The sequence below is a fragment of the Pleurodeles waltl genome, chromosome 6, assembly GCF_031143425.1.
Source record: "Pleurodeles waltl isolate 20211129_DDA chromosome 6, aPleWal1.hap1.20221129, whole genome shotgun sequence".
Lineage (NCBI taxonomy): Eukaryota > Metazoa > Chordata > Amphibia > Caudata > Salamandridae > Pleurodeles > Pleurodeles waltl.
In genome coordinates, this window is record NC_090445.1 from 1,662,530,875 (window position 1) to 1,662,553,844 (window position 22,970).

A 22,970-nucleotide genomic window follows, 5' to 3' on the forward strand; every position below is an offset into this window, starting at 1 on the left:
ATACAATAGGGTGGCCTTTAAGAAAGAAAAGTGAACATTTTTCACACAACAATTTGAATATTTATGCCATTACTAAATACCCAAGAGTATTAGACTTGAAGGTGATTTGGACAAAACAATATTTGATGCTAAATCTCATGTCAAAGTGGTGCAAGGGAAACCGATTTTAGGACTCTGTGAGTAGTTTTTTTTTTTTTTTTTTTTTGCAAAGTGGAAGTTTTTTTTATGGTTATGACTGAACCAATAAAAAGTTACTTTTTAAGGGTATAACATTTACCCGGGGTCAAAGGCTTTTGAATTCTCTAAGAAGGTAATTATCAATGTACCTGCCTTGAACCCTCTTTTAAGAAAGAGAGTTGTGTGTGACTATGGATGATGCTAGCACAATTGGTGTTGATGGTATGCTGAACCATATAACTGGCAAGAGAAAGCATACCGGGGCGTTTGCGTATGGATATCTCAGAGGTGCTGAAATCAATTACAGCACTATAGAACATTAGGGGGGTTATTACAACTTTGGAGGAGGTGTTAATCCGTCCCAAATGTGACTTATATACCACCAGCCGTATTACGAGTTCCATGGGATATAATGGACTCGTAATACGGCTGGTGGTATATCCGTCACTTTACCGTCACTTTTGGGACGGATTAACACCTCCTCCAAAGTTGTAATAACCCCCCTAGGTGTTGACTTGTGTTTCTGGGATTTAACATTTCAGTATGTATGTAAGGGGTAGGCAGTTTTGGTTGTGCACAGTTTATGAAATTTTACTGTATTTTATGAGAAAGGTGTGAGTTAAGCTTCACCAGGGTTGGTAAGTTGTTATCCAGAATGCAAGAATAGAATTTTGTGATTCAGATATATGGCAAAAGTAATACTAGATCATATTTTTTTGTCCAGTAGTCCTAAATAATCAAGACGAGATGGAATGTGTAGGTGGTCTTGTCGGCTGGTGGACTGTCAGGAGAGATGATTTATTTATTTATTTTTAGAGTGGGTTAGTGGCTTGCAGGCTGGCAAGGTCCGGGAAAAAAACTGTTCATAGCCAAATGCTGGCCTAAAAAGAGAATTTTGCAAGGGGAACTGACACGTGTTGCCAAGATGCAAGACAAATTAAGCATCAAAGGTGATGTGATGTTAAAAAGGTGTGTTATACATCCTGTGACTTTTCCTTCGAGGTTCATTAGACTGGCTTACGAAGGGCATCAATGTCATAAAAGAAAAAGGCAGCATGAACACTATAGATGGCTTTCCATGAATTCTGCAATACATGTGTTCATTGCATCATTTGAGGTTTGCAAGAATTCTAATAAATCTGTGGTCACTCACAACATGCCTACTAGTTTGGCTAACTTTCCACCAAGTGCATGGGGAAAGATTGCCATTGATTTGGTATTTCCGATTCATGGGTTGCCAAATGGTATGAACTACATTATTGTTCCGTTTGGTTACTATTCCAAATGGATACACTATTCTCTGAAGCAAGATCCCACCACCCATAATGTTGGTAAATTTATTGAGGATGTGTTGGCCATTGAGGATAATCCTAAAATCTTAATATTGAACATCGATGTTCATCTTTGTCTCAAGAAGTGAAATACTATTTGTCAGGTTCTGGATTAAGCATTTCACTATTGCCTTGTGCATCCCACAGACAATGGCATGGTGGAGAAAGTGAACAGAAGCAACATTTAGCTAGCACTGTTTTCATGGTTGGATGTTGAGAAGGCTTTAAGACTAAGATTTTAGAATTATATTGTATCTTGACTACATGTTTGAGTCCTTTACGTTTCCTATGTCTCAATGGACTAGTTTCAAAATTGTTGCCAAATTACACCCCAGAATTGGTGAGCAAGAATAAAGGTGTGGATTTGTGGGCAATCAGAGTGGTGGAGGTGCAATGAGAAAGTGATGAAAAATATGACAACATGCCTCATGTCCATGTGAATGCGGGTATGGCTTATCAAGAAAGTGTACCTCAATAATGTCAAGAAATTAAAGCCCTGAAGTTCCTATTGAATAAAATGCATTGGCTTTGGCCAAAAGTGAAATTATGTAAGGAAAATGTATTCTTCAAAAAATGATGATATGCTGACTTAAATTGGGGACCATTGTGACATCTTTAGAGAATTCACCTAATATCTGGATGTGATATGTTCTTCACCCATTAAAATTGGACTGTATATGTTGGGTTGCTAGGTCAATATCCTGAGATAAAGTCAAAAAGAGTGCTGGGTCACACTGTTTTATTATTGGAGATCTCACTCAGGCGGGAGTTGTAATGACTGCCTTCCATTGACTTTGTGCACCTGATGCAAATTGAAATGGTATTGGTTGGTGATATTGGCAGGTGCAGTGTCTTTAATCTTTCAGAGGACATTATCAAGTACAGAGCAGAGAGGTCAAACTTTATTTAGCAGTCGGATGCAGCTGTCACGGGTGGGGAGCTTGTTTAGGAAATCAGGAAACAGATGGAGGTAAGAGCAGAGATGTCAACGCTAAACTTGTTTAGAGATGAAAGGTGGTTTGTTTGCATTTGAAATTTGTCGGGCAGTTTTGGAGACATGAGTGCTGTTACCTATAAAGTCAAGGTGTTTCTCAAGGTGGAGAATTGACCAGGTCAAGAGGATGTGGTGGGGGATTAGAATTCAAGGCATTAGAAATATTGCAGTGACTACAAATTGAATTTGGACTATTTCTGGAGCACCCTAGCAGATTTGGGTTGTTAGAGATAGTTCTTTTTGTGTCCTGGTAACAAATCGATGGAGCGATTTGTTAGGATGTGGCTGCATTTTGGCACAGCAGCATTGGTATTATGTTATGCAGATTTGTTGAAAGCACTATTACCCAGGAGGGTTTCCTGGCTCCCATCTGGTGTCAGTCTAGCCAAATCTATGGCCTAGTGTGACTACTCGAAAAGGTAGGTCTTCAGATTCTTGCAGAATTCAAGGAGGCCGTTCCATGCTTTAGGAACAATGCAGTAGAAGCCTCGACCGCCAGATCTGATCTTCAGTATGCATGGGTTGTGTGAAAATAGGAGTCCAAGCAGAGGTGCATCCAAGGTTTGTGCAAGCAGATGAGATTGTTGAGGCACGTGCGAAGAACTCCGCACATAAAAAGATATGACATGCCGCTCTTTTTATGTGCTGAGTTCTCTGCCCCTACAACCTTGTACATTTTTTAAACAAACTTAATTTTACACAAAAGTGTAAGTTTACCTTTGTGGATCAGGTACTTTGTGGTTTAAAAACGGATGAAGCTACAGAATTGTAACTTTTTATAGGTCAGCTGTAAAAGCAGGACATACGATCAGTAGGGAAGGGTGTATTGGTACACAGTGTTGAAAGGAATTAAATTGTGTAGGCTTCCTAAAACCAGGTATAGCGCTCTGCTGGATGCTGGAAAGATTTTATTTAATTGTTGGGAGGCCAGGAAATAGATTTTTAAGTTTACAGACGTGAGTTGAAAGTTGGCTGCTTTACTGTGTTTCATGTCCTTAAGAAGGGTTTTGGATGACGACGCTTTGGAGATGGATAGAAGGGGCTACAACCTAGCTAGAGTTTTCTTTCAAGCAAGAAACCTATGAAACTGTTTCTGTTTGAAGTTTTGCGGAAGGATGTATGCATGGGTATGAGAGAAGATTTAAGGAGTACAGACCAGATGGTGAGGTGCAGTTATTGATTTCATAGTTGAAAGCATATAGAGCAGTAACAGTGGTAATGATAGCAAGGTGGTGTGATTAGTGATGCAGAGGTGCGGTATGAATGTTTCCAAATTCAAGACCCATTTTATTTTGGGTGCAAAGGCAAGAAAAGGGTGTAAAATTGGGAAAGCTTGGTAGATATTGTAAATGCAGCAAATTGGTTGAATGCATGAGTCTTGGGTTTTATTTATTAGCAGTGAAATAAGGATTGTTTAGCAGACTTCTAGAGACTGCAGAGGTCAACAACACCTGATGTTCAGACATAAGTGAAACACAGTAACAGAGGGATTGCTTTTACAGGTTTATAGTGAGAGAGATAAATAGTAAAACAGACTGCTCTATAACCCGAGTTGTGCTGGGTCCAGCGAGTGGTGATGGAGGAAGGAAAATGTCTATTTTCATAGGGAAAGATAAGGCGTTGGATGGTAAAATAGGTTACCTATTTATAGAATAGCAGTAGAGAGATAGCGGAAGCCACTGATAAATAAAACAGACAATGATGTGGTGATGAATGAATGATGGTATTTGTATAGGGTGACCAGCTATTCAGAATTGAGTGTCCTGCACTGCCACAAGAAGTAATAGAGAGGAAAGAAGAAGAGGGAGTTATTGACTGAACAGGGATTTGTGGAAGGCAAATCAATTCTATGCTTCTGAGCTGAAGAGGGGGACGGTTCCAGATTTTGGCAGTGCATACTAGGAATGAGGTCCCACCAAGTCTAGTGTTTTTTTTTTTTTTTTAAACGGGGGATAGCTATGAGATGGTTAGTTTATACACCAAACTGAGTAACCTCTTCACTTAGACGAGGGACAAGGAGACACAGCAGTGAAATAAGGAGAAACAGACTTCTAAACTGGAGAGGGACACTGGGGAGGGAAACATGAACACAATAGTTTGCAATAGGAGACATTGACCTTGGGAAATGGAGGCTTGGATAAGTGACAAGGAGACATGGGCACTGGAGCATGGAGACAGAGACTGAGATGGCTAGATACAGAAAGTAGAGCGGGTTGCACAGGCACTGGAAGATGGAGACACGGGCACTGGAAGATGGAGACACGGGCACTGGAAGATGGAGACACGGGCACTGGAACGAGGAGACTGGAGACATGGGCACTAGAACGTGGTGACACGGGCACTGGAACGTGGTGACACGGGCACTGGAACGTGGTGACACGGGCACCGGAACGTGGAGACAGAGACTGAGATGGCTAGATACAGAAAGTAGAGCGGGTTGCACAGGCACTGGAAGATGGAGACACGGGCACTGGAAGATGGAGACACGGGCACTGGAACGAGGAGACTGGAGACATGGGCACTAGAACGTGGTGACACGGGCACTGGAACGTGGTGACACGGGCACTGGAACGTGGTGACACGGGCACCGGAACGTGGAGACGCAGACACTGCGCCAGCGAGTTAAAGACTCTCAGGCCCTCATTCCGACTTCAGCGGTCTTCTGGTGAGACTGGCGAAGTCGCGGCCGCCAGAGGACCGCCATATTCCGCGTACTGAAGGACTTCCGCTGCAATTTGGGTGGAAATCCTCCAGTATTCGTGGTGGCGGTCGGCGGTGCAGAGGCGGGCCTACCGCTGGCCCCACCCCACCAAAAGGACTCCGCCCACCGTATTACAACCTGTAATACGGCCTGGCGGTGTCGTGATGGTGGTGCGGGGCTGGCGGTGGGAGAGCTGGGTCTCGTCCCCTCAGGGAAGAGCACCTCGTCAGATGAGGTAAGTGAACTCCGCAAGGGGAGGAGGTGGGGTGTGTGAATGGGTGTGTGTGTGTGTATGCGTGTAATGCATGGGGGGTGGGGAGGGGAGTGTTTGTGTGTGTGTGTAATTGTGGTGATGCATGTTTGTGCGTGTGTATGTAAGGGTGTTGTGAGTGTGTGTAAGGGTGTGCGTATGTGTATTTCGGGGGAGGGGTGCAGTATGGGGATCAGTGGGGTTGGGGGATCTCTACCTGGGGTGGGGGTTGAAGGGGTCTCTACTGGAGCTGATGGGATGGTCACTACTGGGAGGGGGGGGGAGTCATGTACCGGCAACAGGAATGCAAATTCCTGTTGCCGGTAGCCTTTCAGCGAGGGATTTCGCTGTGGTGCTCCTGCCACGGAATCCCTTGCGGAACGGGGACTCAGAATACCGCTGGTGGTATTGGGTGGCCCGCTGGGTCGGAGATGCTCATCTCATCTCATCCAGCTGCCCTGGTGGTAGCAACGGGAATATGGCGGTTTGGCACACTCGTTATTTGGCTGTCTCCACCGCCACAGGTGTGGTGGTTCAGGTTCCGCTAAAGTCGGAATGAGGGCCTCAGACTGGCAAATATGGACAGTGGGACAGAAAGACGTGGACATGAGGGCAGGGACACAGGTGCTGGGACAGGGAGACATAACATAGCACTTGAAAAGGGACACAGGCCACAGAGACACCAACACACAACACTCAGAAAACTATAGCTATTTAATATAGCTCTCAGAAGAATGACGCCAATGCATTTGCAAAGATTTTGTTCTACAGATGACACATAACATAACAAAACACAAGATGAAACAAAAACCTATATCTCAGTTTTACAGTGTTTGGATTTCATTTAACAAAAAAGGTGGTTTAAATGGTAGAAAGAGGCGGTCCTTGGGGGACATTCGGATATTCGTCCATGGCTCACATTGTTGCTATGTTTTTTGTATTGGGTTTTTATTGTACCTTACTGGGTCCAGGGTGTCTTTGTGGTATTTAAATGCCTTACTTTGCATTTGTTTGACAATGCCTGTCCTTGTAGTGAAACAAAGTAACCCTCTGCGGTATTCCCTCTCTTGCAGGTGTGCTGCTTGATATCCTTCAAAGGACTGGAAAGAAGGGCTATGTTGCTTTTCTGGAGAGCTTAGAACTATATTACCCACAGCTCTACAAGAAGATCACCGGGAATGATCCTGCTCGCGTCTTCTCTATGATTATAGGTAATTCTAGGGCAACTTTTATTTGTGGCAACTTGGACTTAATGTATGAAATGTTCTCTTAAATGCATACATGGTGATATAAGATAAGGATGGTCTGTCCACAGTAGCTATATTAATAACTAGAAGCCCAGGGCACCTTTGCAAGCTATTAGTGGGCTCTGTTACGCCCTTGTTGCTTTAATTTCTGAGTTTCATGTCGGCCTGGTTACTTGTGTGCTGGAGGTGTGCGGTAGTCTGGGTGCCATGCAACATTTATGGTTGCTGGTCACTGTTTACAGGCTCCCTCCTAAAGAGTCTACAAATCTCATTTCTGGAACCAACACCACATACTGCAAAGGAGCTCAAGAAAGCCTCATAGCTTCAAGGGGAGTACTTGGGGTGTGAACCCTACCTCTCCCCACCCGCTCAAGAAAGCCTCATTGGTTTGCAATCCTTAGTGGTGTAGCTTCAGGGGGTGTTTGGGGTGTGACCCCTCCCCCACCAAATACATGCATTCTTGGATTGAGAGCGGGCCCGGGGGCCCTGAGTCTATGCTTTTATGCCTTCTATGCCTTTGTTGGTTTTTCTCGTCTGCCTTTGACTACGAGGTTTTAACTTATTATTTTTAAAAGGAACTTAGACAGAGGCCCACCTAATCCAAATAAGTACTGAACCTGTTCCTCGACGGAACAATGTATTTAAATCCTTGGTCACCCCGCCACCTTCAGCATACTGTTTTGTAGTTGTGAAATTTAAGATTTCCTATCTGGCCCTCCCTCCCCCCCACAACCCAAGCTGCCGGAATCTCTCTGACTAAGCCACTCCCCTGACTATCCCCTCCCCCCCCTCGCAGCCATATGTCTGCATGTTCCCTGTACAACATAACTGCTACTGTTGCACTCAATGTTATATTTTAGTACTCAACAAAATACCAATTAGGTGGCCATGTGTTCAACCAAAACAAGAGTGGAATAGTTTTTTCACAGTGCCATTAAGGTATTACTGCAAGAAAATAACAAGTTAACAGTCATCAATAGCTTGAGGCCAATTTGCAAAACACCTCTTTCCACATTAACTAATCAGAGCTTAATTTGTGAAATAAACAAATAAATGAAACGTAGAGGCCACAAGTTTTATTTTTGGGGAGCCCGCTATAGAAATCCAGAGATACCAGATACCAAACCTGGTTAGCCTTGATTCTCCCTCATGCCTCGTTCTCTCATCACCTAACATTTCCCATCTATTTATGGTTCGTATGTTCTTTTACATTGCTGTTTAGGTTCTATATCACTTTTTAACTTCCTTTTTCTTTCTCCTTCCGCCACCCCTTTCTACCTTTATTCTTTTGCTCTGGGTCAGATCTGATGACGAAAAAAGTCTCCAGCTCCAACAATGAATGCCGCGACACACCACCGGAAGCAACCTGAGCAAATTAAACACTATAATGCCTGTTTTCATTATAACGCATTTTATAGGCGTCATAAAAGTAACCGGATAGCTATGAGAAATTGAACTTCAGCACACAAGCAGTATGTTTTATTTGTACTAGACACCTCTGATGTGCATATCTCCTGTACTAGGCAGGCTCTGGCTATTCAAACCTTGATAACACAATTCCAGAATTTTTTACTGGCAGAAGTGCAAGTTGTTTCACCATAGTTGTCGAAGCTTAATCTTAGAAGAAATAAGTGGCCCTGCTTTGCATAGCTTACAAGTGAGCATGACAAGTGTATCTACAGGTGCCGAATGAGTGAGCAGCGGAGGGTTAAAGTGGGTCAAGAGTGATGAGCCAATGAGCCATGGTGAAAAGGCCAGTGAAAGTGTAGGAGTCCAGAACCTTGCAAGCTCAGGACAAAGATAGATAGATAGATAGGTATGATAAATTTGCTTGCAATGAATTTCAATGGAATCAATTTACATAGCCGGGATTATCCTGATAATCTGGCATGGACCCGGCCCTCCCAGATCGTCAGTGGAGACTCCTGCTTTAAAAAGAACGAAGCCAGGACAAGAGTAGATATTCCTGAGGTTTACATACTCCTCTTACTTCTGCTCGTCTCTTGTAGATACGGCGGGGGAGTCCACCCTGACCCAGCTGCTCATGAATGAGATCTTAAAACTGCAGCAGGTGATCCAGGACGAGCGGCGAAAGGCCAAGGAGCTTAGCGTGCAACTGGGCGCGAAGGAGGACTGCATCAGGCAGCTGCAGGTGAAGGACAGCGAGCTGCGCAAGCACCAGGAGCGGGTGCAGAAGATGAAGGAGGAGAGGGACCACTTCAGCGAAGAGCTCCGCAAGCTGAAGGACGAGAACTATGACCTGGCCATGAAGTACGCCACCCAGAGCGAGGAGAAGAATACGGCCCTGATGAGGAGCCGGGACCTGCAGCTTGAGGTGTGTACATTCCAGTCATAACAATGCATCTCCTATATGGCATTTGTAGACGTATGCAGGCAAACTGATGATTGCTAGAGAAGTCAGGCATGGCTGAAGGTGTTGAACATGTCAAGGCACTTTCACATCTGCGTTTCCACATTGCTGTTACTAAAACTTCCTAAGAAAAAAAAAGCAATTGCTTGTCTTCTGAACAGATACATTGCATTACATGTGCTTCGGTATATAATTGTTTAGTTGACAAAATGGAGCACTATCGCCTTTGTTTTCTCCTTTCCCCGCATCTCTCTGAAACTCCTATATTTTCAATCAGTTTCTGCCTGTCCGCTTTCTTCACGGATTGCCTCCCTTTTGTATTTTTCTTTTTCTCCCTTTGATCTTGCCTTTTTAACTTTTATTTTAATTCTTTCTTCTCTTTTCGCTTCTCTTTCATATGTTGTATCTTTCACAAATGATGGGTAAACAGTTTTGCCAAAACCACCAGGGGGAGGCTCTTTTGTGAAAGAGGCCCGAGAGGAAGAGTACTGTCTAGCCCAACATTGAAACTCAAGGTTTGCAAAGCATAAGCTGTAAGAAGCGACCGTGGGACGTTGGTCTTTTAGTTTGTGTTGGGCGTGACTCTCTTTCACCTCAATGATAGCGCTGCCCCCGGTTCCTGAACCTGAGCTCATTGTTTTTGCCACAACTTCTTACTTGATGAGGCTATTAAGAAACAACCAGCGATTGATCTCTTGCTAATGTATGAAGCAGTCTGAGCCCACCAGCCAATGCATTTTGGTTTAGGCAAACCAGTGTTCCATTTTTAAACAAACTCATTGGCCATCAGTTGACCACAGAAGGCAACTCCCATGCCTGATTTTGAGAGCTTTGCAATAGCAGCAAATGTGTACATTTTTCAATGCAATACTAGACTCACATGTTGGTCATTATTCCTTCATTTAGTGAGCTGGTCTACAATATCATGTTTAAAAATAAAACTTTTTCTTTGGGTGTCAACCTCCACATATGACAGTAATCTTCAGAAATGTTTTCTGTCTTAGATTTGGAGATCAAATGTAATATCTGAAACGTTTTGGGGGTTTATACATTACTTTAATTTAGATACTTCTATGCTCATCTACAAGAAAGCAGGAAATTTGCAACCGTAGATTCAAGTCTATGTGCAGGTGCAGATCTACCACTTGTTTCTATAGAACAACCTACGAAGTGCTGCGCTTGGAAAGCTGCGTCAGGCACAGGTTTCCGTAGTTACTAGTGGGAATGTCATGCGACTCTTCCTGCAGGCCCCTTCTTCATAGCTGAGAGGCTCCAAAGAGGATTTAAACCCCCTATGTAGACAGATACATTTTTTTCTCTCTGAGGGCAAATAATGTTCCCCAAGAAGAAAGCCATTCCCCCACATTCACGCTAAATGTTGGTTTGATTGGTTCTCCTGATCCTGAGGAGAGTGACTCCAGCTAATGGCTGGAGTACACCCTTTCTAGGGTGGACAGGTGATGAGTTTGGGAGTGCCCACTAACATATATGTTCTACGATGCTGTATTCTATGCCGCTGAATTCAGTTCCACTGCACTCTATGCCAACGCTGCTGAATTCAGTTCCACTGCACTCTATGCCACTATCCTCTGCAAACTCCTGAGTATGCCAGTCCACACAACTCCACACTATGCCTCTCCAATACACGATACTCTCTGCCACTCCACTCTACAACACTCTACTTCACTCTTCACCATTCCACTCTACGACAGGTCATGCCACTCTCCTCTACACCACTAACTTTTAGCCATGACAAACAGCCCCAGGCTGGTGTATAGCATGGCTAAAACACAGAGCAAAGCCAATAGCTTTTGCATAGGCGAGGCCAATTGGCCTTGCCATTGCTTGTTCACATGTGGTGCTCTGTTAAATGTTGGTCTTGTTTGTGTGTTATATTTAGTGTTCCGGTCTACACTTTATTCGTATGGTACTCTGATTGTGTGTGTGTTACATTTGATATTTGCTGGTCTGATCTTTATAGTTGTGGTGCTCTGATATTGGATGGTTTTGTGAGTGTGTATGTGTTTTGTGTGTGAGGTGTGTTATCTGGTGTTCAGTTCTTGGTTGTTGTGTACTGTGGATTTTACTAGTGCTTGAATGTTCTCGCAGCTCTGACCTTCTATTCAGTGATGTTTCTTATTCCATGGGAAGGCGGCTCTAGGCCTGCTCAGCGTAAGATGTCTGCATGCATGTCTGTCCTGTGCTCCCTAGTTTGGTTCCTCCTTCTGAAGGAGGGGGGTAGACTCTACTCTGTGTGTGGTTTATCTCGGTCTGAGGCTGCACTTTGCACCTTTGTGATGTAGTGATGCTTCTTTGCATATAAGACCCTCTTTGATCCTAAGATGAGTATTGTGGGGGTCTGTTTGTGGCTGAAGCCAGTAGTTGCACATTATGTTGCTACTGCTCCTGGTGAGGATTTACCTATACCGAAGATGTGAGTAACTAGTATTTACAACACTATCATCAAGTTACCCGTTCCAGTCCAGCAAAAGGATCAATTATGAAGCAGGCTTCTAAACCGTTGAATACGGTGTAGAAATGAAAGGAGTATATCATCTTTGTTTACCATTGACCACTTCACTACAAAGTTCCTGGTTATGGTTAGCACCACAAATGATGCACACTACTGGCGAGCAGGCCCCAGTGGCGCCTATGTTGAATACATACTCTTCCAGGTTAGTTGCTGTGATATTTTGTTTCCAGTTTTGGGCTTTCAACATCCAAAATCACTGCATTCCAGGTCCTCTAAAAAAAGATGCTTCCTACTGACATGGAGTCAGCTGGTAACCCTCTGATTAAATAAATATAAAACGCGATGCAGTGGCTGGCATAACTGCTAAGGGCTTTTGTGCACAAATGAGTTGGGTAAGAGGTCCTGCTATCAACTCCTAGAGACGAACGATTCAGTGTGCTAGACGAGAGTGATAATTATTAGGAATTACTACGTGTGTCACTTTGTGCCATTCCTAGATTTTAGCCAACAGCCAGCAGTGACTCCTCCGCTATGGCGGAGGAGAATCGCCCCTGTTAGCAGCAGCTGCAAAACCTTTACAATAAAACGATAATAAACTATGTTTCTTATCGTTTTATTGTAAAAGGGGCAGGGCCATGGGGTGTGACAGGGACAGAGTGCACTCCCCCTCAGTGCGCATGTGCTTTTAGCCGGTTGCCTCGTGTCGGCCAAACACGCATGTGCACTGGGCTCTCTCCAACCCGGTTGGAGACAGCAGGTAGAGGCTCCCACTGTGCCTCGGAGTGCCCTTGCTGGGCGCTCCGTCCAATCCTAACTCTGCTTTCATGCTGCCAGCAGCATGAAAACAACGTTGGGATTGGTCACAGGGCAGGCTGGGAGACAGTGCCCGCAGTGAGGACCAAGGAGCGGAGCGTCACAGCGAAGACGGCGAGGAAGGTAATTTTCTTCTTTTTTTTTTTTTTCTTTAGTATTATTTGATTGCCGTTCCCCCTCAAGCCCTCCCTTCAAGCCCCAACTGCCAACAGCACTTTGCCTGAAGGGATTTGTGAACACGAACAATTTTACAAGTTGAACTGCATATGCCAGCATGGTTAATCCTGATTACAAAAGCCAGGACTAGCCAAAGATGTTGTGCATGACATGGGGTCATTTGTTGGCATTATTGATGGAAACTGTGGTCTTTTTCTTCAGCAGATGGTCAGTTGCGGGAACAATGGAGGTGGTCCATTTTCCTTTACTTTCAATGATTAACTTTTTGCAGGGTGCCAATGAGTGAATTAGCATTACTAGACCACTCTGTTACCGGTGCTGGGCATTATGGGAGGTGTAGTTGTGATTCGATTAAACTGATAAGGGTGATGCATCTTAAAAAGAAGTTTGTAAAAGGAAAGTCAAAGACTGGAAAAGATGTGCCCTTGTGACACAGCCGTATATGGTTACTTTAGGTTGACAGTTTTGCAGCTATTGCACAAACTCACCCCACAAAAAAAATAACGCTTCCAGCCCTTTCCCACAGATAGACAGACTAAAACACAAGCTTATGAAGGCTGAGGATGACTGCAACGTGGAGAGGAAGCACACCATGAAACTAAAGCACGCCATGCAGCAGAGACCGAGCCAAGACGTCATCTACGAGCTGCAGCGAGAGAAAGACCTACTCAAAGCTAAACTTCAAGAGCTGGAGACTGCACTCCAGGTAAGAGGCCAGGGCAGACCACATCAACTGGGGCAGTTCATAAACGATGACTCAGGCTCCCTTGGCTACATTGCCAAGGTATATGTACTCTACATGGAATGTAATTGTCAACCATTTTGTCAACTCTGGTAAGAACCATTTTATGAGTTGAGTTGACCTCAGAGGGAAACTCTTATTGGTAACAGCTAGGAAAATGCAAAGCAGAGTACCATAGAGAGGCTGCTTGTAAGGAGTTGGGAGGAAGTGGCCAGACTCGTCAAACGTGCCCTAAGTTACCCACATTTGGATTTTGACCTCAATGTGCCGGGATCAGTCGTTACACATTTCCTTTTTAAATATGTACCTATAGTTATGGCAGCATGCTAGCTGCTAAAAACAAAAGACTGGCTGATTATGGCCCCCATGACATGGTGAAAAAACTGTGATGCATGCCTCTCAATATACCCGACTGTGAACTACTGTAACCTTGAAACATGGCTATATTTATTTGCGCACAGACCTGGAATATGCCTTGGTTTTTGCAACAAGTAAGGAAATGGACCAAGTCAAGAAAGTTGCTCTTAACTTCTAATTCTCTTTTTTGACATTTGAAAAGGTAACAAATGACTGCAATGAATGCCTTACCTACCATAGCAGATGTTCAACTTTATGTTGAGTTAATTAGAGAATGTATTTTCACCTATAGGGTCTGAGGACTTATAACAAGGGAGAGGGCCTTTAACAACCGGTAAAGCCAGAGTTAGAAGGGCTATGAGAACATCCACCCACTGAGGATAGAATGTTCTAAATTTAAAGAGGGTGAAACAGAAAGACAAACATTGGAATGTTGGAGCAGGAAGCCTGTGCAGGTCATTATTAACCCTGAGCCACTTCATTGTCTTTGAGGAAGCTCCTAACATTCCAATGTTCTAATATAGTCTTTTAGCCCAATTCCGAGGGCTATACCAGTTGTAAAGGCTTGAACCCGAGTTATGAGCCCGAGCCTCAGAAGAGGGCCTATAACAAGGGAGAGGGCCTTTAACAACTGGCAACGCCAAAGCCAGAAGGACTATAAGGCGACTAGAGCATTCCGTCCACTAAGGGTAGAATGTTCTAAAATAAAAAGGGAGAAAAGGACAGACAATGGAATGTTGGAGCAGAAAGCTTATACCAGCCTTTATAATCCTTGAGTCACTTCATTGTCTTCAGTGGAGGTGCCAACATTCCTAAGGTTTGCAAGCCATTCTCTTTGTCAGTATGACCCTGTTAAGGAAGTAAATCCGTATCCAAGATGGGAATGAGCAGGAAAGCCAACACAGAATTGGTGGTAGTGTAGTATAAGAATTAGTTCCCTATGGAAAATGTATTTCTGTTGTGGAGCAGAAATAGCAAAAAACGTTTCACATGAGCAGTACATTTACTCATGCAAACATTCTGCCACATTAACATAACTTAATATATATATATGTAAGAATTGAGATCCCTCTGTTGGGATTATTTGTGGGTGTTACTGTTTGTCCTCCTGCCACTTATGAAGACTTTACTTCAGTGCTTAATTTGTAAATAAAAAGGTGCTGGTGCCCGAAGCCCTCCTCTTAAGCACTCGCCTGCTGCAATTAAATGTTTGAACATGGAATACTGAGGCGGCGTAATCATAAAGCCATCTCCGGCCTCTTTAATCCATTTACAGACACTCCCTGCCCCTTCAGCTCACTCTAGCAGCTTTCTATTTTCACCCTTTGTGACGCTTTTTCGTTTTTCCCTTCCTCCCTCTTTCCCATATGTGTCTTTTGCTCTCAGCAAATGCTTGAGGCAGAAGACTAAGCGCCGGCCCTCCAAAATAAGTGCTGGTGCTCCGCACCAGAAACAACAGGCACAAATTAAATACTGCTTTACTTGTGTTAGCTTATCCTGCAAATCTAGGGCCAGTTATGTTAAAGTTATGTTAAGTTATTTTAAAGATTGATGTAATTTGTGATATTGTGTATTTGTAGTGCTGTTTTTTTCCTTATATCTCCAATTATCTGCATTCTAGACAACAAATCGAGTGTATTTCACTTTGACAATGAGTCATGTTACTCATCTAGACCTTTTTTAATAGTTGTGTGCTAGTTCAGTGTTGTATTGCCCTTTACTTTTCTGAGCGAGAACGCAGACAGGTGTGGCCTTTAAAAGTTTTCATTTTTCTATTTGAAAGTGCTTACATTTTTATTTCTTACATTTTACAGAAATGGATATGTCACATCATGTATTATAGAACCAGATGAATGCGGCAGAGATATCAGTCGGGTGGTATTGATAGCAGTTAACCATTGTGCATCCACCTCTGAATAGTTCTGAATAGATTTAAAACTTAGCAAACAAAACCATAGCTCATACCAGATCTCTTTAAACCCTAGTTTGGCAGGGACCAAATCTATAAAAGCTTCTCTGATCACATTGGAAAATTCTAATCAAATGTTAAATCTATAAAAGTTATCTGTAGCCATATATGCCAAACAGTAACTATCTAGCATTGGACGATTAGAGGTACAGTAATAAAAATATTAGATACCTTCTGATATGGTAAGCTGCCTCCAAGAGCCACCTATACAGATTGAAGTCATCAGCAAAATGTTACATCTTCACACTTTCAGAGATTTCACGTGGGAATTACTGATGTGTAGTGCACCCCCATATAATGTGGTTGTCATTTTTTAATAGATCTCCAAAGATGGAAAAGCGGCAAAGAACCGGCTGTACATCCAGACTCTAGAAGACGACCGCAGGCAGGCGCTGCAGGAGCACCAGGACCTGGTAAACAACATTTACAACTTGAGGAAGGACCTTCGTCAGGCAGAGGATCTTCGTGACAAGGTAAGCAGTTAAACATACTTTGGGTGCTTCTGGTGTGCACCATGGAGCTCTAGGGTGACCACCTCTTTTCAGCACATTGCAGGCACTTACTCCAGTGTTGAATGTTTTACCTAAAACTCATTTATTTCTGGTGTCTTCTTCTAGTTAGTTCAGTAGAAGCAAGACAAGACACAAACCACTAGAATGCCCACAGAAGTCCAGGACTGCAAAGAAAAGACCTGAAGGGAGGTGTTCACCCTACAGAGCTCACGTGCTATCACCACCTATTCTTCCCTTCTCCAAGTTCTCTTTTAACGTCAAAGCAAATTTCAAGGTCGCAAAAGGAAATAGAAATGTTCTGCTTTCTGGAAAATATAATTTTCAGCAACGGGCAACCAAGATGCCAGATTTCCAATATAAATACCCCAACTGTACACTCCAGGCACACTCACCCCCACCTCAACCATTAACACTTAAGTAGTAATGGACAGCTAATTTTTCTTTAACACTGTCATCACCACCACACCCATGAACTGGCATAAATCTGCTCTTCGGTTAGTTTATTGGGTCACCACTGTAGATTGCCTTTAGCCCTTCTTCAACTTTCAAAAGAACTACAACTGCAAAAACACGGTTCCTGCTAAAAACACACCCTGGAGCCCATCTTCAACTTTCAAAAGAACTACAATTGTGACAACACAGTTCCTGTTAAACACACTCTGGAATCCTCTGCTGCTCACGCAACTTCTAACTATCACCCTGATGTATTTTTAGGTCTGGATCAACAGCTCTAGTTGTCTGCTAGACATCTTGTAAATAATACACAGAGAAATATCTGTAGAATACATCTACAGATGTATTAATTAACTACCTAAATTGCATTTCTGCCTCTAGCTTGTGTGGTCCAACCCCTTTTACACTTGCTTTGAGAGGTTGCCAGTCACATCTTGCATCAATCTAGAGGAGTATTTCTTTCTCACTGTGATGGTTTTGACTATTGGATGTATTGTTCCACCTCCTTGGAAGTGGATCCTTGGCAGCAGATGAGGTGCATTGTTTTCAGCATTTGTCAGGGACTATTTATTGAAGTGAAGGCTTTCCCTGTTGAAGCAGCACATTCTACAAGATAATCAGTTGCTTAATTGAAGTATGGTGAAATACGTATATAAATGAAGGATGATATTTGTCAGTATTATTTTTCAATAGAATGTTTTATTGTTTTGCGTGACAAAATGCATAATAATGGAAGCCAAATTATTTTGATAAGCAAAACCTTGACAAATATTATAATGAAAGTTTATACTTTCTTAGATTCTACTTTAACATTTAATTCTTATTATGCTGAAATACTCCTTATCAAGATGAGTGCTAAGCTTCTATTGTTTTAGTCACATCTTGTACTCACTGGCCCACAACCAGTCAGGGAGAAGGAAACACTCTGTTGGGATACCAGAGTGTGCTGTAATTGAGCTGGTTGTGGGAACAGTCATGGGAGTGGCTTGGTAAACACGTCCATTGTTCAAAGGACAGACAAGAAAGGTCCTGCTCTCTCTTCCACATTCCTCCTCCTCTCCTTCACCTCTTCCTCCTTGCATGCCATGGCGCTAGTTACGCAAAGTATGGCTCATGGGCTCCTGCTGCTGAGGCACCTCATCCGAGAGTAGGGTGGCTTTAATCTCCTGTGAACACAAAACCCACTGCAGAGAGTCAGTCCTCATCTCTTTAACTTTCACAGCCTTCATCTCACACACAGCCAATCATCATCACTTTAACTTTCACTGCATTTATCAGAAGTGTGATAATGACGGCCTGGAATGGATGAATGAACCAGAACTGCTTGTCCCACCTAGGCTGTGATTGGAATCAAACTCTGCAGATTAAGAGCCAACCGGTGCAAGATACACTGCAGGCCAAGCCTTTCTGACAATTATACGATCGAGTCACGGTTTCCTCTGGAATGAAAAGCCACAGGGCAGGAAAAAGACTTTCTAAGATGTGGTTTTCATATAAATGCTTCATGTCTGATTGTACTGACTTGCACGCAAGCATAGGTGCTGGAAGTGGGGGTGCTAGGGACTGCAGCAACCCCAACATAATCATGTTGAAGTTCAGAAGGTGAATGAGAAATAAAGATGCCTTTTTTTTTTAGGGTCGAGCCTGCAATAGCATGCGCTAGCGCATGTGTATTGCTAGCGAGATGCTGTTGTAGTTAGGAAAGGGCTTGGAGCCTGCCCGTGGCTTACCATTGGTTGGTTTGTGTGGCACTTTTCTTTACAGCCTCGGATATCATCATTTCCGTCCATGGAGCAGGGATAAATCACTGATTCATTCAACCTAATCAGTGCAGTTCGCTGCCCCCAACGCGATTGAGATACTATTTTCTTATTTTTAACTTCTAGTGCCTTGCAAACAGAAGGTGCGTGACTAGCAAAGTACATGCCCAGCTGGACAAAAAAAACTGAAAAGATGTATTTTCTATAGTTAACTTTTTTTTATTTTGCCAAGTCTTCTTTTCACACTTTGTCCTCATGTGTTCTTTTTGCTTGTGGGAGTTGTTCTCAAAATATGACTACTGTCTTGTTCTAAATATTGCAAAGCAACATTGTTTCTTTCCTATGTGTAATTTTCGAAATTATACTTTAACACATAATCGTGCAGTACGCCCTAATCCACCCCACTCCAATCCAATCTGCCCCACTCCAATCCAAACCACTCATCTCAATCCACTCCAGTCCACACACTCAAATCCTCCCAAACCACCCCACTCCAATCTGCCCCACTCCAATCCACTCCAATCTGCCCCACTCCAAACCTAATGAAACTGCCCTACTCCAATACAGCATTCCAAAACCATCTGCCCTACTCCAATCCACAAAAATCTGCCCCAAACGAATCTAAAACAATCTGCCCCACTCCAATCCAAAACAATCTGCCCCACACCAACCTGCCCCACTCTAATCCAAAACAGTCTGCCCTACTTCAACCCAAAACAATCTGCTCCACTACAAAATAATCTGCCCCACTCCAATCAGCCACACTCCAGTCCATTCTGACACACTCCAGTTCAATCCGACACACTCCAATCAGCCACACTCCATCCCAATCCACCACTCTCCATTACTCCCGCCCATTCCAATCTTCCCCTTCATTCGAAAACAATCTGCCTCACTCCAATACAGCAATCCAAAACAATCTACCCCACTCCATTTCACAACAATCAGCCAACCCAAAAACAAAATATTCTGCCCCACTCCAATCCAAAACAATCGGCCCCACTCCAACCTGCTCCGCGCCAATCCAAACAATATGCCCCACTCCAATCCAAAACAATCTGCCCCATTCTAATCTGCCCCACTCGGATCCAAAACAATCTTCCCCATTCCAATCCAAAACAATCTGCCACACTGCAATCAAAATCAATATGCCCCACTTCAATCCAAAACAATCTGCCCCACTTCAATCAAAATCAATCTGCCCCAGTCCCAATTCAAAGCAATCTGCCCTACTCCAGTCTGACCCACTCTATCCTAATTCACCCCACTCTACTCCAATCCACATCACTTCACTCTACCCCAGCCCACTTCACTCTACCCCGATCCAATCCACACCACCCCAGTTCAGTCTACCAGACACCAATACAATCCACTCCAGTCCAATTCACCTTAACCCACCCCACTCCAATCCAGTACAACCCATCTTAATGCACCCCTCTCCTGTCCAATCCACCCCACTCCAGACCACCTTAATCCAACCCACCCCAATCCAATCCAATCCACCCCACACCAAACCAATCTACCCCACTCCAATCCAGCCCACACCAATCTAATCCACCCAAATCCAATCAACCCCACTCCAAACCCCCACTGTAATCCAATTCAGCCAGTCCTTCCCACCCTTTCCAATCTACCACAATCCACCTTACTCATATCCAGTCCACTCCAATCCACTCCAACAAAATCCATTCCACTACAATCCACCCACCCCACCCCACGGGACCCTAACCAAGTCTAACCTAATCAATCCACCCCAATCAATCCAATCTGCCCCAATCCATTACAACCCACTCAATTCTACCCCACTTGAGTCCCATCCACCCCACTCCAGTCCACTACACTCCAGCCCAATCCACTCCACTCCAAACCACCCCACCCCAATCCGCTCCACTCCAGTCCACCCCACTCCAGTCTACCCCACCCCAATTCAATCCATTCAACCCCATTCCAATCTACCCCACCTCACTCCACCCCACTCTACACCATCCAATCCACAAAACCCACTCTAGTCCATCCACTCAATTCCAGTCCACTCCAGCCAAATCCACCCCACTCCAGTCCACCCCACTCCAATCAAATAAATACAATCCATCCCACTCCAGTCGACTCTAGTCCTCCCCACTCCAGTCCAGTCTAATCCACCCTTCTCCAATTCACCCCATTCAAAACCCCTCCAATCCACCCCGCCCCAATCTACCCCACCCTAGTCCTATCACTTCAGCCCAATCCAATCACCCCACTCCAGTCCACCTCACTCCATTTCAGTCCACCCCATTCATATCCACCCTATTCAATCAACCCCACTCTTCTCCAATCCAGTCCCCCCACTCTACTCCAATCCACCCCCCCCACTCTACTCCAATCCACCCAACTACCTCAGACACTCCACCCACTCCACCCCATGCCACTCCACGCCACAACACACTCTGCCACTGAACCATTGAAACCTACTCTCCTCCACGCAACTTTACTCCCCGCAACTTTACTCCCCTACTCCACTCTACAACACTCTACTTCCCGACTTCACTGTACGACACTCCACACCACTAACGTTTAAACATGCCGCATGGCAGCCACACTGATGTACAATACGGCAAAAACACATTCCCAAAGTCAATAGCTTTGGGATAGGCAAGTCCTATTAGCTTTGACAGTGCTTCTTTTTATCTGATAACATTTGCTGTGCTTTAGAGACAGAGGTCAAATGCCAGGCAATATCTTCTGGCAAATGGCTGTTTATTCTCTTAACAGGGAGATTGGTGTTTACTTTCTCTCATTGTAAAGCGAACTACGTGGCAATCTTGCAGGGGTCCAGGGAGTGTGAAAGCAAATGCTTCAGGATGTCTCTTCTTTCCTAAACACAGTAACATTGAAATACTCATAAATTAATTATACAAATGTTTCAGGTTATATCAGCGGTACGAAAGCAAACATTGAGCACAATTTTGCTGTAATTCAGATGTGTGATGGAAACAAAGATTTGCCTAGGATCAAATCAAGACACACTAATTGCCACCTCCGCGTAACGTTGATAAATGCAACCCCACTCTGAAAACCCCAGCAGATGTGGGGACAACCCTGGGGGGTTGCAGCCTTCCTGAGTGCTGGAGAATGGGCCATCAGTCAGCTCGTGTGTTTTCATTATAGACACACCCCGCTTCCTCGTCCGCCTCATTATTTCTGACCTTTGCTTTGCCCGTGTCGTCATACTGTTGCCTCCTGTGAGGTTCCATCTTACTCCGTGTGGATTTCTTTCGGGATGTTTGTAATCAGGGGTACACGCAAGCCTGCCGTACAATTTACCGCTCGTTAATTACTGTAACTTGGGAGCCTGTTCGAGGCTTCCGCGAGTCACGATAGTGACGGTCTCCTGCCGGCAGAAGTTCGGAAAATGGGGGTCCGTAATAACCAACAAATCTTAGCTTGCAAGTTGAGTACGCGCTAGGTGTTCAAAAATGACCTTTTGGCATGTAGAACACAATGTGAAGATCATTCAGTCGACAATTTTAGTTCCATTCTAGTATTCCAAAAACCGCGGGAAATGTGCCATGATCTTTTCCTTTGAGGCATATTTAAAAATGTACAGCATATATGAATACATTAAATTTAACTTTACATAACCAGTTCTGCCCGTCTGTCTGGTTGGCTCCCTGTCTGCCCGTCCGTCTGTCTTTCGGTCTACGGCTCCCTCTATGTCTCCTCTGCCTGTCTGTCTGCCTGGCTTTGTGTGATGTCTGCTTGCCTTCCTGCCCATCAGTCTGTCCAGACACCTAACTACTGGTCCCAAGTTACCTATTCCGACTTGCCGAAGTAGGAGACTTCAGACCAAGTCAGGAAAAATAAAGTTAGGTGTTGCTGTTGTTTAAGCCTCCGGACTCTAAATATTCATTGCGTTGCCAGGTGCGACCACATTACAGTGCAGGTAAAAGTCCCCCAGTCTCAAATGTGTCAGCAGGGGCCAGTTTGTGCTGCATCAGTGGCGGTTGTGATGCGATTAGCATCTCGCCAGTTACCAAACGTGGGAATTCATACGTTTTTCTCTTCTTGCTGGTTACGTCACGTGCAGTGCCCACGTGCCCTGTTTGTACCATCGTTGTTCACACTGCTGCCGTCTCTTGGAAAAGTGCTGCGCCTCACCGTAAGTGCACCTGGTGTGCTGGGATTCTGCAATAAACTAATTCTCTTTAAGGGGTTAATTTGTACCTCCCTCCATGTTTCGCTCCTTTCTACGTGCCTTCAAAACCTTCCTGCGTCGTTGTCAGACTCACTCGGCCCCTAAGGGCTCCCACGGTGCTCCCTTGGCCGGCTTCCTGTCCGTGACGTTAATAATCACTTATTCCGAAACGTCTGTCCTTTCAACAGATCTATCACCTGTAATGTCTTTGCCAAAACTCATCCGGAATTTTGACTCAAATAAATTTCTTTATCTCATTCCAAATGTGCATGGGGTTGCCCAACGGTGCACTGTCATCACAATCTCATTTAAACTGTCTCCCGAGTCTGGTTTCCGCATTCCAAAACGGTGTGTCTCTAAAATGACGTTCACTTTTCCTTTGCAGAGCTTCTCCGGTATTTTAAGCGGAAGGCACAGTGGTTTATTTATTTTGCAGTTTTTTTTTAGTATAGCGCGAACTCGACCCAGA

General features: G+C 44.2%; 1 protein-coding gene across 4 annotated transcripts in view; it reads left to right on the forward strand.

Moving 5' to 3' along the window:
- Window positions 1-22,970, forward strand: part of CARD9 (caspase recruitment domain family member 9) — a 138,203-nt gene that overhangs the window by 70,919 nt on the left and 44,314 nt on the right. For all 4 annotated transcript variants that reach the window (XM_069241611.1, XM_069241610.1, XM_069241612.1 and 1 more), the window contains 4 exons: window positions 6,527-6,664; window positions 8,710-9,035; window positions 13,061-13,240; window positions 15,923-16,075. In XM_069241611.1, the coding sequence (XP_069097712.1) occupies window positions 6,527-6,664; window positions 8,710-9,035; window positions 13,061-13,240; window positions 15,923-16,075 (797 nt within the window). The remainder of the gene's footprint in view (window positions 1-6,526; window positions 6,665-8,709; window positions 9,036-13,060; window positions 13,241-15,922; window positions 16,076-22,970) is intronic.